Source organism: Argopecten irradians, chromosome 1 (assembly GCF_041381155.1).
Source record: "Argopecten irradians isolate NY chromosome 1, Ai_NY, whole genome shotgun sequence".
Lineage (NCBI taxonomy): Eukaryota > Metazoa > Mollusca > Bivalvia > Pectinida > Pectinidae > Argopecten > Argopecten irradians.
Genome location: NC_091134.1, coordinates 6779627 through 6799473, shown reverse-complemented (window position 1 = coordinate 6799473; position 19847 = coordinate 6779627). Strand labels below are relative to the sequence as shown.

Here is a 19847-nt window from a genome sequence, read left to right as displayed (position 1 = left end):
CAGAACACTAGTAAACACATATTTTATATCAAATACATATTCTCTACAAATCACAATATTTATGAAACCTTCATTACCAAAAACAGATGGCGTTGTTCAGTATATTGCTTACAGCCGCTTCTTTTGACGTCACAATTATTATGACGTCAGACAGGTATTAGAGAATCTGCATTAACTTAAAAGTATTTTGATGTTATGCAGATATAACACAAAAACCGAGTATACTCTCAATAACTGTTCTTCGGGGTTAAGCCTACAGTACTAGTGCACATTCCTTTATATAAGCCAATCAGAAACAGCGTTAAAACGGCAGCTGACGTTATCATTTTTTATCTTCTAAATATGGACTGATAAGTATGTTTTAACCGAATGAAAATACTCGTTACAAATAAGATTGAATTATGGTGGGATATTCATTCTACATGTCGTCGTCGGAAACCCACGAGTCACCGCTCTACGTGTGTGTCACCAAATTAACGTAGAGAGGTGACTCGCGCTCTACGGGTGTCACCAAATTAACGTAGAGAGGTGACTCGCGCTCTACGTGTGTGTCACCAAATTAACGTAGAGAGGTGACTCGCGCTCTACGTGTGTGTCACCAAATTAACGTAGAGAGGTGACTCGCGCTCTACGTGTGTGTCACCAAATTAACGTAGAGAGGTGACTCGCGCTCTACGTGTGTGTCACCAAATTAACGTAGAGAGGTGACTCGCGCTCTACGGGTGTGTCACCAAATTAACGTAGAGAGGTGACTCGCGCTCTACGTGTGTGTCACCAAATTAACGTAGAGAGGTGACTCGCGCTCTACGTGTGTGTCACCAAATTAACGTAGAGAGGTGACTCGCGCTCTACGTGTGTGTCACCAAATTAACGTAGAGAGGTGACTCGCGCTCTACGTGTGTGTCACCAAATTAACGTAGAGAGGTGACTCGCGCTCTACGTGTGTGTCACCAAATTAACGTAGAGAGGTGACTCGCGCTCTACGTGTGTGTCACCAAATTAACGTAGAGAGGTGACTCGCGCTCTACGTGTGTGTCACCAAATTAACGTAGAGAGGTGACTCGCGCTCTACACCAAATTAAAACGTAGAGAGGTGACTCGCGCTCTACGGGTGTCACCAAATTAACGTAGAGAGGTGACTCGCGCTCTACGTGTGTGTCACCAAATTAACGTAGAGAGGTGACTCGCGCTCTACGTGTGTGTCACCAAATTAACGTAGAGAGGTGACTCGCGCTCTACGTGTGTGTCACCAAATTAACGTAGAGAGGTGACTCGCGCTCTACGTGTGTGTCACCAAATTAACGTAGAGAGGTGACTCGCGCTCTACGTGTGTGTCACCAAATTAACGTAGAGAGGTGACTCGCGCGTAGTAGTACAAAAGTACCGGTTTTGGCGCAGGGTCACTCAGTGCACCTCCTATATAATCCTTACCACCACCTGGCACCTCCCTATGGCACCCCCCTTCAAGAGGGGGGTACCGATCGATGACGTCATGGGAAGAGGGGGGTTCTAATCGATATGGGTTTTCCCATCTATTTATATCGTCATGGGGTAATCCATCTATTGATAACGGCAACGATTGCATCACGTTTAGAAATAGTCAAACAAGTTTCAACCTGTTGTGTAAACAACGCCGAGAATGGCTACTAAACCCTTGTAAATTTCGATTATGATCACTCATTAACTATGCTATTCGTGTTTCGTCAAACCTTCAGGAATATTATATTTCCATGATACATATATATATTGAATAAGTTGTTTATTGTTTACTATAGTAACACAGAGTTGACACACATAAATAACACAGCAAAAACGATTGAAGATGAATATCCCTAAATTATAAATATAAAATAGAGAAACACGGCAACAATGGCTTTATTTACAAACCGTTAGAGAATAACAATCCGTTTATCATATAAATCAACACGATTACATATCTATATATATAACTACACACTACGGGTTTACATATACAACGATTAGCTCTAGCGAATACGTTTGGATCACGTTTCGAAATAGTGACACTGTTGACCAGTTCCATATGAATATATCGATGTGATTTGATAATGTGTAAAATTATCAAAAACTATAGGAAGTTGTTTTAAAAGTTACCACGAACTAAAAGTTCTTTGTGTTCACATACAACAATGTTCATTGGTTTAGTTATATACACGTAAACATTAATTACATGTGCCGGTAAATCGGTACATTTCCTCGTATATAGTTAATACGTTATTACTCGAAATGCAGTCATTGTGTAAAACGTATTTAGGTATAATCTCAACATAGTCGAGAATAAATGTTTTTAATAACAAACCTTAAACGTATTAAATTCCGCTCACACTATTATCACCATAACTGCAAATGGCCGCTTACAGGAAGCGTTACCTATTTATGTGTATATACACACACAGGTGTATACATAGAAAATTAAATAGCCTAGTCAATATCCGGCCCCTGTAGCGTAGCGGTCTAGACGGTTTTAAGCATTCACAGCCTAACTCAGGTGTTGGGTCGAATCACAGAGCCGGTGTCGCCTAAAATATGAAATTTGTATTTCAACATAAAATTTGTATTTCCTACAGAGCAATGTAAAACACGTCCGACCACTACGATGACACTAAAAAAAATGAAAAATAAAATTGCACAAAAATATATTAACCAATCAAATTACGTGAAAATAATGGAGTGATTGAGAGGGTATAAATACAGGCGTAAATGAAGTAATAAGTCATTCTGCAGAAGACCCCGGAACGAGAAGCAGCAGAACCCTTGGAATATATACAGCTGAGGAAAAGGTAAGTTTCAGCACAAGTACTAACAAAGTCTGAGGTGTTTGTCACGCATGAATTAGGTGTACTGGATTAGGGCGATGTCACAAGTCCACAACGGAAAGAGGGCGCTATAATGTGACATGTCCCCGCGATATCCAGGAAGCTCTTTCCGACTAAAAAATTCATGTGGACCCTTCGGGTGATGCCAGTTACTGGTGACAGTAGTCTGTGTTCTTCGCACGAACGCCATAGGACTCCGGTCCTTTAATCAGACACAATTATACTGCATAGTAGGAATTAATCAAACATAAAATTATAATTCGATATTAAGTAATTAGAACAACTGAGGTGTTTGTCACGCATGAATTAGGTGTACTGGATTAGGGCGATGTCACAAGTCCACAACGGAAAGAGGGCGCTATAATGTGACATGTCCCCGCGATATCCAGGAAGCTCTTTCCGACCAATAATTCATGTGGACCCATTGGGTGATGCCAGTTACTGGTGACAGTAGTCTGTGTTCTTCGCACGAACGCCATAGGACTCCGGTCCTTTAATCAGTCGTTAAAACACGTATGTAAGCTTAAAAAATCTACTAATACTAATAGTATCTGAAAAATATTAACCAATCAAATTGAGGGGGATGACGTCATTGATTTGTAGGATATAAATGGACGGGCTTGTAATTTTCAAACATCATTCATTCAGGATACATCGTAGGGAGCTTATCGGTATATTTTGTTATTGTAGAAACTATGGAGAAAAGGAAAGCTATGGATCACGATAATATTCAGGCTAAGAAGGGGAAATGGTTTTGCGATGACTGTAATAAATCTTTTGAACACAAAAAAACTCTTACCAGACATATGGCCGAACATGGAGATAAGAAATGGAAATGTAATGTGTGCGATAAAGACTTTGGGCGAAAAGATAGACTCACAAGACATAAGAAGATACACGGTGAACCTCAGCATACCTGTTGTGGAAAATCATTTTGGAGAAATGACAAGTACCGCAAGCATTTGGAAAGTCACATATCAAACCAAATAGGCGGGCAGGACAACAAGGAGAACAACACACCTTTAGTCCCAGAGGCTGCTGTAAAGCAAGCTGATGATAGCCAACAGAATGATGCATGCTCCGAAGAAGCGCTCGGGGGAACCTTCAAAGTAGTAGCCATTCCTGCCGAGAGTCAAGCTAAATTAGACACAACTACTTTTATACAACAACAATACGATCCCATTAAGAAGATAATAGAGCAAGCTGTTGTCGGTGGAGGTGTCAAGTGGTACTTATCCATACAAGTACAGCTGTCAAAACCGAAAGGAGAAACAGTGGAGCACGTCACACCACATTTCCGTGGAAAGTGTCAAATAACTTTAAAGCCATTGGATATAGATGAAGGTATGAAGGAATCTATCCGAAAGATGCAAAGTTCCTTCATCGAATACCAACGTCAGGGAAGTAATTGGACATTGGACAAGGTGATTCAAATTCAGATACACTTTGCCCGCTATAAACCTCTTAAAGGCTCTAGCTACATCCCTCTACCGATCAAGCTGAGATCAAAGCATGCCATCATCAACGTTCAAAACAAAGACAAGAAATGTTTCATGTGGTCAGTGCTTGCTGCATTACACTCGGCCAAGAGAGATTCCCAGCGAGTCAGTAAATACAGTATCCACCAGGATGAACTCGATTTCACAGGCATTACTTTTCCCGTCAAAGTAGCCGACATCACCAAGTTTGAAACACTGAACAAAATCAGCATCAGCGTATTAGGATACGAAAAAGATTCGCTTTTCCCGATCCACGTGACAAAGCAAAGGTTTGAGAGACACGTCGATTTATTGTTGATATCAGATGGACGAAAGTCACATTTTTGTTGGATTAAAGATCTGAATCGTCTGTTAAACAATCAAAAGAGTGACAGTCACCGTCACTTTTTCTGTATCTACTGTTTGCAAGGATTTACAAAACAAAGAATTTTAGAAGATCACATATCCTACTGCCGAGAGCATGGTACTCAAAAAATTAAACTACCAACAGAAGAGGACAAGTGGCTGTTCTATAAGGATATGAGAAAGCAGCTTAAGGTACCTTACATTATATATGCGGATTTCGAGTCATTCCAGGTGCCTATAAAGAGATGTGATGTCGACCCAGACAAATCCCACACGGAGAAAACCACACATCATGTACCATCCAGCTTCGCCTATAAAGTCGTAGGGCTCATACAAGAAACATCAAAGGAACCCGTGGTCTACAGAGGACCAGATGTCACGGAAAGGTTTGTTGAATGCATGCTAAAAGAACAGGAAGAAATAGAGCAAAGGTTCAAACACGTCGAGCCAATGGATATGACGGGGACTGACTGGCAAGCCTTCGATGAAGCAACTAACTGTCACATTTGCGGAAAAGTGTTAGGTGAGGACAGAGTAAGGGACCATTGTCACGTGACCGGTAAATTTAGGGGAGCTGCTCACAACGAGTGCAACATCAACTTTAAGTTCACGGGACGCATTCCGGTTGTATTTCACAATTTACGCGGTTACGATTCCCATCTAATCATGCAGGCCATTGGAAAGGTGTGTGATAAAGAGATCAAATGTATACCCAACAATATGGAGAAATACATTTCGTTCTCCATGGGCTGTATGGACTTCATAGACAGTTTTCAGTTTATGGGGACATCACTGGAAAAACTCATCGTGAATTTATCCGCAGACGGTAAAGAAAAGTTTGAACACATGACACAGCATTTTGGTGAAGAGGATATAGAACTTCTCCTACAAAAACAGGTGTATCCCTATGACTATTTCGATGGTCCGCATAGGTTTCAGGAAGCCAGTCTTCCTCCAAAAGAAGCATTCCAGAGCAGTCTGACTGGAGAAGACATATCTGATGAAAAGTATGAACACGCTCTCCGAGTATGGGAAACATTTAGAATAAACAATCTTGGAGAATACTCGGATCTCTACGTGCTAACTGATGTGCTCGGGCTCGCCGATGTGTTTGAGAACTTTAGGAATCTATGTCTGGAGTCATACGGGCTCGATGCAGCTCACTTTTACACCGCCCCTGGGTTAGCGTGGCAAGCAGCATTGAAAATGACGGGAGTTCAATTAGAGCTACTCACAGACATCGATCAACATCTGTTTATCGAAAAAGGCTTGCGAGGGGGTATATCCATGATCAGTCATCGGTTTGCAGAGGCAAACAACCCATACGTACCAGGTTATGATCCAATGAAACCAAAAGAATACATCACCTACTTAGATGCAAACAATTTGTATGGATGGGCCATGTCTCAATCCCTACCCACTCATGACTTTTTCTGGCTGAGTGATACCGACAAAGACAAGCTTGATGTCACGACAGTTCCGGATGACGCAAGTGAGGGATACATATTAGAAGTAAATCTCGAGTATTCAACAGATCTCCATGATATACACAATGAATACCCCTTGGCTCCTGAACGAATAACTGTAGGAAAGGATGATTTGTCATACTACAGTAAAACATTATGGCGGGATCTAGGAGACTGCGGAAATCAGCATGACTGCTTAGATCATTATCATTCATCCGAAAAACTCATACCAAATCTCAAAAACAAGGAGAATTATGTCATACATTATCGAAATCTGAAGCAATATCTTTCTCTTGGCATGAAGCTTACAAATGTTCACAGAATATTAGTGTTCAAACAGTCGCCTTGGCTGAAGCCTTATATTGATTACAACACCCAAAAAAGGAAGCAATCGCGAAACAGCTTCGAAAAAGATTTCTATAAGCTGATGAATAATAGCGTTTTTGGGAAGACCATGGAAAATTTAAGGAAGAGAATGGATGTTAAACTCGTCAACAGCGAGAAGAAGGCCATGAAATTAACATGTAAACCAACTTTCCACGAGTTTAGGATCTTTTCGGAGGATTTGGTTGGTGTCCACATGCTAAAATCAAAACTATATCTGAACCGACCTATATACGTGGGATTCAGTATTCTCGATGTCTCCAAAACATTGATGTATGACTTTCATTATAATTATATGAAACGAAAATATGGATGCAATGCACGTCTCCTCTTTACCGATACCGACAGTTTGGCCTACGTCATCAGGACAGAGGACATTTATCAAGATATGTCGGAAGACAAACATTTGTTTGACACCTCAGAATATTGCACATCCCATCCTCTCTACAGCATGGAAAATAAAAAGGTATTAGGGAAAATGAAGGACGAAACCTTTGGGAACCCGATTCATGCTTTTGTTGGATTAAAAGCGAAAATGTATGCCTACACTTACAATTGTAAAAAAGAAAAAGATGGGAAAATGTTAGAAACAAACGTAGAATCGAAAAAAGCGAAAGGCATAAAAAAATATGTCATCGAAAACCATACCCGTTTCGAGCACTACAAAGAAAGCCTTCTGCAAAAGAAAATCATAATGTCAAAAATGAACCAGATCAGAAGTTACAAACATCAACTTTTTAATGTATCTCTAACCAAAAGAGGCCTTTCGCCATTCGACGACAAACGATATTTGCTTGCCGATTGCATCACTAGTTATGCATACGGGCATTGGAGAATATCAGGAGAGTAAACTACCCAAGAAAGGTCTAATGTCAAGACATAGTGTGATGGGAAATGGTGTACATATACACAAATTATTCGAGTACCATCATTCGGGTGGTAGATGACTCTCGACTATTTGTAAATATACATTGTCCATTATAGATTGTTGTACAGATGGACACAAGATGGGTCCCTGACTTGTGTTCCGTCTCATTAACAGGGACTATAAATATTAAATATTATTATAATTGGTCGAGTTATTTTTACCCACAATGCAATTGACACGGTATATATATAGGGACAAACTGTAAAACTCTCATTTAGTAATCTGGACGCCGACGAGAACACATCGATATGAAGCACCAGTGTGAAATTTGCTTTAGTGAATATATCTGGCCACATGATTTAAAACGTCACATAAAACATAAACATATGGAAGGAGAGAACAATACCCAGCAGCAGCAGCAGCAGCAGCAGCAGCAGCAGCAGCAGCAGCAAGCAGCAGCAGCAGCAGCAGCAGCAGCAACAGCAACAACAGCAGCAGCAGCAGCAGCAACAACAGCAACAACAACAACAGCAGCAGCAGCAGCAGCAGCAGCAGCAGCAGCAGCATCAAGAGTTTGTATTTAAACATCCATTTACCGCAACTGTTTCGGGACCGACCTCATGTGGGAAGACTTATTTTGTCAAAACACTGCTTCAATCTTGTATGACAAAACTATCACCACCTCCTCAGCGTATTTTATGGCTTTACAAACGGTGGCAGCCACTTTATGATGTCATCAAAGCAACGGTTTCACCAGCGGTAGAATTCATCCAAGGGATTCCGTTGGATTTAGACCAGGATTCTTTCATTAGTCCAAACGTGAGAAACTTGGTGATCTTGGATGATCTCATGTCGACAGCAAGCAAAGATCCTCGTATCAACGAATTATTTACGGAGGGGAGTCATCACAGAAATTTGTCCGTTTTGGCTATCAATCAAAACCTTTACTACAATAAAGACCCAACACAGAGGAGGAATTGTCACTACTTAGTGCTATTCAACAATCCTATCGACAAACAGCAGGTCATGACTCTTGCAAGACAGATGTACCCTGGGAATCATGAATATTTGATGAGACATTTTAGTGAGGCTACTGATAAGCCATAAGTCATCGATCTAAAACCATCAACACCCGAATCATCACGCATGCGCAATGACATATTTTCCGAGCGGTCTATAAAAGGACCAACAAAGCACATCAACGATCATTTTGAGACTGACACTCCGACCGTGCAGACGTATACCCAGCAGCAGCAGCAGCAGCAGCAGCAGCAGCAGCAGCAGATATTACCAGATCAAGAAAATATGTCGGCCTGCGACGATTGTGGTATCATGTTTCAAGACGTTCACGATTTACAGAGACACGTAAAGAAATGGTGTCCAGAAAATGATTCCCGAAAAAGGAAGCTACCATCAAATGAAGAGAATGAACCAGTGGTCAAGAAATGGTTGTCTTTAGAGAGTTTAGAATCACAAGACGAAGAAAATGAAAGTGAAGAACACGTGGTTTTTAATGCCATTATGACAAAAGCAAACTCTGTAAACGAAGAAGAATGGAATAAAAAGTATGACAAATACGTAAATGAAGGCATGTCTGATGACGAAGCCAAAGCGAAAACAGAGGAAAAGATGAAAGTCAAAGATATGGATCAATTTATCAAAGATTATGGATCGATTATTATGTCCATTCTTAAGCTACAAAATGGTAAGATCCACGAAAAGGTCATGAACGATGTCACGGAGCTCATAGACGATGGTTATGACGATCGCAAGGCAATCAAGATGGCTCTTAAAAAGAACCGTCATGTCTTAGATGAGATGTGGGATGGTGAAGATAGTGATGGTGATGAAGATGAGGAGGAAGAAGATAGCGATGATGATGAAGAATCTGAAAAGGATGAAAACTGATATAAATAGACTTTTTTCTTAATGACGTCATTATAAAGTTTAGTACTCGACGAAGAAGGATGTCGTCTTGGGAAGACTATTTAAAAGACATTTACTTCAATCCCGCCAATGCAGGGAGTTTCTCTGGACCAGACAAGCTGTATCGATACGTGAAGAAAGCTGGGAAATACGTCATAAGTAAATATAAGATAAGAAAATGGTTACAACGTCAAGAACCCTACAGCCTGCAGAGAGCAATCCGACATCCATTCAAACGAAACAAAATTTTCGTAACTGGCATCGACGACCAGTGGTCTGCTGACCTCATGGACATGGTCAAATTTAAGAGTGAAAACGATGGTTACTCTTATATACTTGTCGTGATTGATGTGTTCTCAAAATACTTGTGGTTGAGGCCACTGAAAAACAAGAAGGGAACGTCTGTGTCAAAGGCACTGCAAGACATTCTCAGCGAAGGGAGACAACCCAGTCGTATCCGTAGTGACAAGGGCCAAGAATTTAGATCCAAGGACGTTAACGCTCTACTAAATCGATATGGTATCACGCATCTATACGCAAAAAACGAAACCAAAGCTGCTGTAGCCGAGCGTGTCATCAAGACTATCAAAACAAGGTTGTATAGATATTTCACACACAATAGAAACTACGAGTACGTAAAGAAACTACAGTCGTTTGCTGATAGCTACAATCAGACATATCACCGGACGATCGGTATGGCTCCGGCAAATGTAACCGAAACAAAGGAAACTTCTATCTGGTGGAGGATGTATTGGCCGAAAAAACAACCTGTGTCGACAAAAACGAAGAAGACTCGTAAACCGTTCAAATTCAAGGTTGGAGATAAAGTGAGATTGACTCATTTGAAGAATCCTTTCACAAGGGAATATGATCAAAGATGGACCGGAGAGATATTCTCCATTTCTCAAAAGGTACTTCGAGGAGGTCTACCTCTATATAGAGTCAAAGACTATGATGGGGACGAGATCAAAGGGACTTTCTACCAGTCTGAACTACAGAAAGTGGGAGTCAGAGACGACGACATGTGGAAAGTGGAAACCATTTTGAAGACAAAAGGAAAAGGTCAAAACAAACAATACTACGTGAAATGGCTTCACTGGCCTAAGAAATTCAATTCCTGGATATACGCGTCTGATTTAACCGATTTGTAGGAGAGTGAACTACCCTAGAAAGGTCCAATGTCAGGACCCCGTGTTATGGGAAAGAGCGTACATACACACAGATCGCTCTAGTACTATATCGTGGGAGGTAGATGACTCTCAGTAGCGTAAATATAATATTGTCCATGATAGAGTAGGTAAATTTTGTAAGGATGAACGTAGGATGGCTCTCCGACCCATGTTCATTCAATCGCGACGGGGAAAATAAAACATGTTTGTAAATATATCACCTCCTTGTTATTCGTTATGTAATAATTAAAAATGATGCAATCGTTGCCGTTATCAATAGATGGATTACCCCATGACGATATAAATAGATGGGAAAACCCATATCGATTAGAACCCCCCTCTTCCCATGACGTCATCGATCGGTACCCCCCTCTTGAAGGGGGGTGCCATAGGGAGGTGCCAGGTGGTGGTAAGGATTATATAGGAGGTGCACTGAGTGACCCTGCGCCAAAACCGGTACTTTTGTACTACTCGCGCTCTACGTGTGTGTCACCAAATTAACGTAGAGAGGTGACTCGCGCTCTACGTGTGTGTCACCAAATTAACGTAGAGAGGTGACTCGCGCTCTACGTGTTTGTCACCAAATTAACGTAGAGAGGTGACTCGTGGGTTTCCGACGATGTCTTCATGTATGACGCCAACGCACCATTATATGATGACGGGACTTAACTTACAAAATGTAACACATTTTATAATGAAAATTATAATAAAGGCGCAGCCATTCGTGCCCGACCCTTCGTGCGAAGCACTTCTAAGGTAACACATACATGCAAATATAACAAAAAACTAAATCTTCAAAATTCAATCCTACACACTGACAGCTTCAGTTTGCGACCGCCATTATTTTACCCACTGTAAAAATCCCATCAGCGTGAATGCGATGCTTTGAAGTGAGCTCATTATATAATCAAGCGTTTCAAACGCTTTTATGATCTGACGAACGTAATCTTCATCCGGCAGAAGCTCAGTGCTATTGCTCTATATTTGCAAGCGTTCAAGTGATAGACCTCCTTCCAATATAATCAGCTGACCAAAAACGGAATATCTATTACGGAAATATAATCTCTTCCTTCTCTTATGTGGATTTCCTTCTCAAATGGGGGTTTTGGGACAAGGATAGAGTGTGAATATATGAATAAAAAATAAACAGAAAATTCGACTCCGTTATTTCCCATCTTCATATGTCAAGGCAAGATAATCCATTCCTCTCCTATCATCGACGTACATTGTATGTCGGTATCGCTTGGTAGGCGAAGGTGTTATTTCCATAAATTGAACTTTTTAACAGTGCATAATTTATGGTTACTGAAACATCTGGCTGCGCCCTTTAAGGTTTTGCCCTTATTCATATTACGTTAATTCTGAGGTTCCTATATGGTTCTATCTTCATGTATAAAAGTAACCTACATGTACAGTCATTGTTTTTAGTGTAAAGGCCAATGACAAGAATGTGACATATTTAGTATATCCTATCAGCTTTACTCACGATTTATATTCCCTAGCCTACTGTTTAAAGCTGATTACAGGATCAGTAAAAACACACTAAGCCAGATCCCTAATCACAGTCGGCGATAATGATGAAAGTAATAGCCTACCCAACGGAAGTAGACAGAATGTATTAATTTTCGAGTCGCGGACAGTGATTAATCATTCTTATGATTGATTTCTTTCCGGCAACGATTGGTTATAAAAACGACTCTAGATGTTGTTGATACAAGTTGGTTGAAGCAAACACACAGAGTTCGATTTGTTTCGTCTCAGTTTTTCTTGTATTGCATTGAACGCAACATACGTGTACAAGTATATATTATGACATCACTTATCTGCCGCTAGAGAACAAGTAATTATGATGTCTACTTAAATCTGGTCCAGATACCAAACAGCGTTTGATGTCCTGACTGACGGAGATGTTGGGCCTTTGTCCCAAAATACTTGTTTTCATGATTTTTTTATCACGGTTTAATTAACGTATTGTTCTGATATTTCATTAGAATACCACTTTTCAGTAATGAACATGACATATTGTAACCTACATAATAACAGAAACGTTTTCGTTCCATATATATTGGAATTCACACCAATCCTATTTTGATACTTTAGTCACAGCAAACTGTGAGATTTTATAAACGTGTTCGTTAAAGAAATCTAAGCAATCAATATATCCACATCTCTAACAAAAACAGTGCTAATCCAGCCAATTCTCGCTATAGATAAGGACACATAAATCGTATAAACACTTTAAACATCATGTTATGAGCGTCATCTTGAGGTTTCGGACATTCACCTATCTCGATATAGCCAAACATTTACAACACTTTACTTAAGTTAGGCCCCATCCAGAATATTGTTCAATGGTTAGGTTAAGTCACTCTTCGAAGAAACTTATACATGTATATGCCTTGGCTATAGAAAGATATTAAGACAATAGAGACTATTTAATGAAGAGAAACAAAAGACTTAAAAGTCTTAAAGCAACTTTCCACAATTAAGAATAAAGGAGTTGGAATTCCCAACACTTGCATGCTGACGGATTACGAACGGACATGGTTAGGCCTTCGTGATTATGGACAAGTTAGACATTATCAATAGTGGGTCATACTGAGACATGGGGACACGGAATGAAACACTACAAGAAACAATCTAAACATATCAAAGAGTGTGTTCAGTATATGAAATGCCTGTGGCTGTGATAAATTAGGAGTTTGTGAACAATAATCACGGAAAGAACGATGTCAGTAACATTTTCAGACATCAACAAATACATATATTCATAGCAGTAGTAACACTGCCATAACAGTGCTTGTTTCTTTCTACATATCTATGGAGTGGCTGATTTCTACATATCTATGGAGTAGCTGATTTCGGCTATGTCGCACCGTTGCATTGGTGACCCCGCCATGCGATAATCTGCCAGGCGAAGAGCGACAATGTACCCAATCGGATCCCCTCGCAGAAAGGAGTAAATATGATAGGACCAGTATTTGGCCTTAATTTTTCAGGCCGAAAAAAATTAACTCTGAACCCCATCAATTTCATCTCAATAAATACTCTCATACTTGCCATTCATCAAAACATAATTTTTATAACCATGTACACGACGTGTCCCCCCTATGACGTCATCAAATTGATGATTTTCCTCTTCTCGCCAAATTTTGCTAGAAATTCATCATCTTTAGGTTAGAAAAGACTTGAAATGGATTTGGCCGCCACCTTGGAGCAACTTTACATTTTGCATGGATATGCGTAAATACACGATAAACAACGTGTGAAAATCTCTTTCTGCTCCACGAAGGCGACCACATTCATTTTTGGAGAAAACCACTCAAAAAGTATGATTTTTCAAGGATTTTTGTGAAAAATGGCGGGAAATTGCATGTTGATGACGTCATAGTGAACATAATTGGCACATGCGGGATATTTTCGAGAAGTAATGTGTTAGCAAATGTATTCAGCTGTTATATGGCAAAATATGTTGTTCTTTACTGGATAATTAATTTTGAGGCCATATTCGAGTCTTAACGTACCTTCTCCTTTCCGGTAATCTTTGGAAATATAACGGAAATTACTCCGAGATGTCGCGATTGACAATGTGCCATGCAATACTGCGACCGATTAACAATGCACAGCTGTCGTATGACGCATTGCCACACTCGGTCGCTCTTCGCTTGGCGCATTATCGCACTGTCACATGACACATCGTCGTACTGTTGCATTATCGCAAAATCGCACTGTCGCATGGCGCATTGTCGCAAAGCGGGATCGCCAGTGCCAGTGTAATGTTAAAAATGGACTTCCGTTGAAAACTGACCTTCGGCCATTTAAAATGATCCCAGAATGCCGTTAAAAACTGAACTTTAAACGCACTTTTCACACCGACCCGTTGAAAAGTAACCCCATAAGAACTCGTTTATCATTACGTTTCCTGACATAATTTCAATTTAAATCGCAGCGATTACATAATTTAAACACCAACACAGATGTTTGTGCAAAATGGTACCACGATACCCTCAAAACTGTCAATTTTCAACGTCATGTTCAACCGCATTCGAGGTCAGTTTTGTACGCAACAGTGCGACATAAAATTCTACCGCACTGGTCAAGCAATTTTGTCGCTTTGGCGGAGTTATATTGTCCCATGGCGGATTCATTTTGTCTCATCGTGAGGTTTTGTCGCACTGTTGCATGGCGCATTATAATAAGCGCAGTGTCGCTCTTGGTTCTTGGTTAGTGTGACCATGGTGACATCAGATGCAATATTGGCTAGAGCAAATTAACATTAACGAACAATTTATCTGCACGCGCTGTTTAATGAAAACAATTTACCTATACCACTTGGACTAACCTTTCAATTATTTCCCTAGTGGTTCATTTTAGCTAGTTAATATTCATTTATTCATGTGTTAATCATCTTTATTCGTGTTTTAGTTCGTGTCTTTACTTAAGTAAAATTATAGAAATATATATCGCGGAAATTTATACCCAATAAACAACTATTGGGGTAGCTTTTATACACTAGAGAGACTATAAATTCAGTAAGCATATTACGATTTGAGTATTTAATCAGTCAGTCACCAGCATCCTAAGGGCGGGATTCCTCAATAATATTTCCATATTAGACATTTCCAATAGTAAGCGTGAACGTACTACGCGCGCGGACTCGGACACGTACTAAGCGATTTCTGGGGGTCGTCTCAAAAGGAAAATTCCATTATCTGTATTTGCTATGCATGAACTATAATAGAATAAATCATTCAAACATTCTTCTGTCATTATGTTGTATTTTGAGACCGACTTACAATGTAAGAAATACACTTAATTATTACATACATTACAATTGTTATTGTACCTCATGTTTATAACACGGTATGTGGTGAATTGAAATATATCTCATGACCACATGACAGGGAAATAAAACATTGGGGGAAATAAAATATCGTATTTCCTGTGGGGGACGCTTTTCCGACAACCCCTCCACCCTCTCCTCTTTCGATTGTACAACAAAGGCGGACGAAGCGTAAAACGTCAAAATAGACAAACTTTTGTCTGTGTAGTACAGTTATACCTATGTATACGTATTCAAGTACATATATATATATACGTCTCCACTTCTAAACTTTTGTCATAGTATAGTGTATGTAGTTTAACAACAATTACTAATGTAATGCAAGTAATATATTACTTCAGCCAGTTATTGATTTCGTAATATTAATCAACCCAACATTTCCAAAAAGTGCGGTGTGCATGTGTGGCATAAACAAAATGTTAATTCTAATGATCGTTTAGTTAGAGAGGTGAATAACAACTACCTTAATGTGGTAGCAAGATAATTAGTTAATAAAAGTAAATACTTCATGTCTACCACATAGAATTAAAACACTATATAAGTTAAGGATTAAAAACAAACAAATTCACAAGTTTACTATCTTTTTAATCGTCGCTTTCACTGGAATCTACTCCCAGTGCGGTAAGTAATTTAGGTAAATTTTTTTGTGAGAAATTTATTATATTTTTCCTGATTTTCTCTTATGAGATCCATAAGGGGCTTTTCTTTGGTTTTACTTTCTGAGATTTCGGTTTGCGTTTCGCGTCATCATCTTCATCACTGCTAAGTCCGGTCATTATGGCGTCTCGCGTGCGCTTCATTCCGTTCCGGGAGGTACTTGCAACTGGGTCTTGTGAACCCTTACTTGTGGATGTCTGAGAACGCCGAGGAGAGTTAGATTGAGTTTGTGGAGGTAATTCCTTAGCCATCTGATGCTGGCCACCTATGCCAGAATGCCTGAACTCGATAGCATGTATTTGGCATATTTCCTCCCTGTAAAATAAAGAATTTTTACAATGCAGAATTATGTGCCATTTGTGAGATGAACATATTTTCACCAATACAAAAGATTCAAATAGACCGAAAATGATGACCTTATCTTCAATTGTAACAATTAAAACATTGTATACTAGAAACTCTGCAGTAGTTGTAAGTTTCTGCCGTATTTGACAGCGGTGGCTTTGAATGGAGGTCAAGGTCATTCATTCGAACAAACTAGGAAGCCCTTCCTTCAAGCATGCTACATGTCCAATATGAGTATCCTTGCCCTTTCAGTTATTGAGAAATCGTTTTAAATGAACACAGTTACATTTTGATAAAATATATGATATGGAGTTATTTTTACCTTATCTGTACGTCTTCGATAGGAGCCTTCTGAGACATAAGTTTCCTCAATTTGAGACTGAGTCTGTCTCTCAATTGTTTATGAGAACAAGACTCATAAAGCTGTCGGACTGCGGCTGGCAGTTGGCTAGCATTTTCCCTCATTTCTTCAATAATATCCCCCCAAGCACTGGGGTGGCATTGGTAAACCCTCAATAACATGAGGGTTTCTTCTTTCCCTATTGAGACATGGTTGTTTCTTTTGCCAAGGAAACTCTCCCCTGAAAATCAGCGAATATCATACACAATTTATTGATGTTACAAAATATTGAATTACGCGCATTGAGCACGTGCTCTGATATCGATATCTAACACTCACCCTCGTTCTACGACACATGCGACAATCAAGATACACTACACAAGGTTAACGGTGTTACAAATACCAGGTAAATGTAGTTACACATAAACATGTTCGCGATAGTTAGTATCTTGATAACAAGAAATCTGAGACATTTATGTTTTGAGAAATAATCAAGTAACTTACCTTTTTCCATCTTTACTGTTTGGGGTACTGTGAGAATTACTAGAAATATCTACGGCGACACGAAAGTGCTCACCGATATACAAAATGTACAGTATGTTTGTAACATTTAAATTAGGTGTGTGGAATCACGTGTATTTGAAATATATCTATTATATACCGATATCTATTTCATATATGAAATGGAATGTTTGACGGCATTTTCATGACGGTATTATGCACTATAGTCGGTTAAGTATTGCTGATATTAATGCATTATCTACCAAAAACTGTTTTGATGTTCATCGTTTGTAATAGTTTGTTGTTTTTCGATACTAAAACATACATGTACATATGTAGCTACGTGTAGAAGGACGTGCTCAGTACTGCATTGATACATATTTTGTCACCATGAAACTTTGCAAACTTTGAAAAAATAGACGTGCAAAGTTTTACAGTTGTATTGTCCAAGAATATGTACGTACATGTACGTATGTCGTGCATCCATGTAGCGAAGCGTGCATACACATATACATATATACCATCAATGTAAATTACAATGAAAAGAGAGATATTTTCTCTGCTTTCCAAACTTTTACTACATACTATATGTTAAATTTGGGGATTATCCTTTCAGTAGTTTCTGAGATATATAGCAGTAACAAACAATTATCAAAATCCAAGATAGCTACCTCTCGGCCATCTTGTTGACCAATCGGTTTTAAAAAATACATTATGCACAACTATGGTCATAGAGGAACCTGCACATGAAATTTGAGACAGGTCGCTTCAGTACTTTTTGAGAAATAGCGGTAGCAATCTTCGACTATCAAAATCCAAGATGGCGTCTTGTCGGCCATCTTGTTCACTGATCGGTCCGAAAATTCAATATGCACAACTAGGGCCCTAGGAAACCTACATATTAATTTTGAGAATGATCCCTTCAGTACTTTCTGAGAAATAGCGATAACAAGAGTTGTTAACGGACGGGCGGAAAGACGGACCACGGAGAAAAAGCTATTTGAATAGCCCACCATCTGATGATGGTAGGCTAAAAACTAAACACGATTTTCATTTATTTATGATCAATAAGATAAATATCAATATTGTCTAAAAGTAAACCATCGGTTGGTTCAGAGTATAGCGTCATTTGGGTGTCTTCAACCTCCAGTTGCAGACGACTTTCTTCGCCTCATCATGGAAATTATTGTCACGATAATTCATCTGCCTCCTGATCCTTTAACTAACATACGTAATCGATTATTCGGAAGTATTGAAAACGTTTGGAAAGGACGGGATGTCTTTCAGATGTTTGCCCGACATCCTTATCAATTTTTGAGGCCACCGGAGAAACTCCCGAATCCATGCTTGAAATCGTAAATGATCTAAGAAGGCGTTGGCGATCAAGACATAATCATATCTTGTCTCCCCGAAATAGAGTTATGTTGTTTATGTTATGGTTACGATCTTATCCAAGTTATGCGATATTGTCATTATTGTTTGACGTTTCTCCTGGGACTATTGGACACGAACTTGACGAACTCCGGCCGTTGTTGCATCCTACGTATATAAATTCAATTAGGTGGCCATCAGTTGCAGAGTGGAGAAATGCGCGGGGAAACTGGGAGAAACTTCCAGATGCAGTGGCTGCTATCGATGGTACATCCCACCATATTTACCGTCCCCAAACTGAACCGCAACAGCTTTACTATAGTGGCCACATACATCAGCATTGTATTCATACAATTATTATATACAACACAAATACACTTCGCTATGTGCACAGTGGCTTTCTCGGACACCAGAACGATGCCCACATATTTAATTCTATACCAAACATTGGTATAAATGCTTCATACTTGGAGACAAGATTTTTCCAAATCGGTATCCTCTTATGACACCATATTCGAGACCGGAAATCACCCGACAACCTGTTCATCGTCAACAATTGGCCCGGAAGTTCAATAGAATTCATAGTCGATATAGAGTCACGGTTGAACATGTCATCAGAGAGGTCAAAATGTATAGGTCAATAGGCACACTCTGGCGTCATCCTAGGTACAAAATTCGACAAACTGTCGATATTTGTGCAGCTATGGCCTTTAGGCGGAAGAAACTATTTTCTTAAATAAAAGAAAAAATAACAATAACAATGTCTGTTGATCTGTTGACACCTATGCTCTATCGTAGATTTGAATGGCTCGCTCAGTGCACGTAATTGTTACAGTTTGAACCCGCAGTACGTACATGTATAGCAGTGTATAGTGTGGGCGTCTGTTAAATACAAATACATGTAACATACAGAAATTTCTACGCGTAGACGATAAGATTAACTGGGAAAATACACACAATCAATCATAATTGTTAATGCAATGGTAAAAAAGGTAATTATTTTTTTCTGACATCTAGCATACAAAGCCATTGTTCTCATCAACTATCAAGTTACAAATAGATTATATGTATCAGCAGAAATACAATAATATTTTATGTTTTAATTACTATGAATTGTCAGGAAAATGCCATACCATTACGCCGATATTGCATGAAATGATGAATTAAGTGTAATGAACTTTGACCTACAGGTATATTCCACTGTGGTTTCATCGTAAGTCATGACCACTCTTTATATTATTCAAAAAGTCCTTGCATTTTAAATACTATTCTATTCATATCGTTCTATAAAAAATATTA

General features: G+C 39.3%; 1 protein-coding gene across 1 annotated transcript; it reads left to right on the top strand.

The window, feature by feature from the left end:
• Positions 1-2457: 2457 nt before the first annotated feature.
• Positions 2458-7592, top strand: LOC138316317 (uncharacterized). The gene is made up of 2 exons (XM_069257981.1): positions 2458-2798; positions 3525-7592. Exon 2 carries the CDS (start codon positions 3530-3532, stop codon positions 7376-7378), a length of 3849 nt encoding a protein of 1282 aa, XP_069114082.1. The 5' UTR covers positions 2458-2798; positions 3525-3529; the 3' UTR covers positions 7379-7592.
• Positions 7593-19847: the final 12255 nt, after the last annotated feature.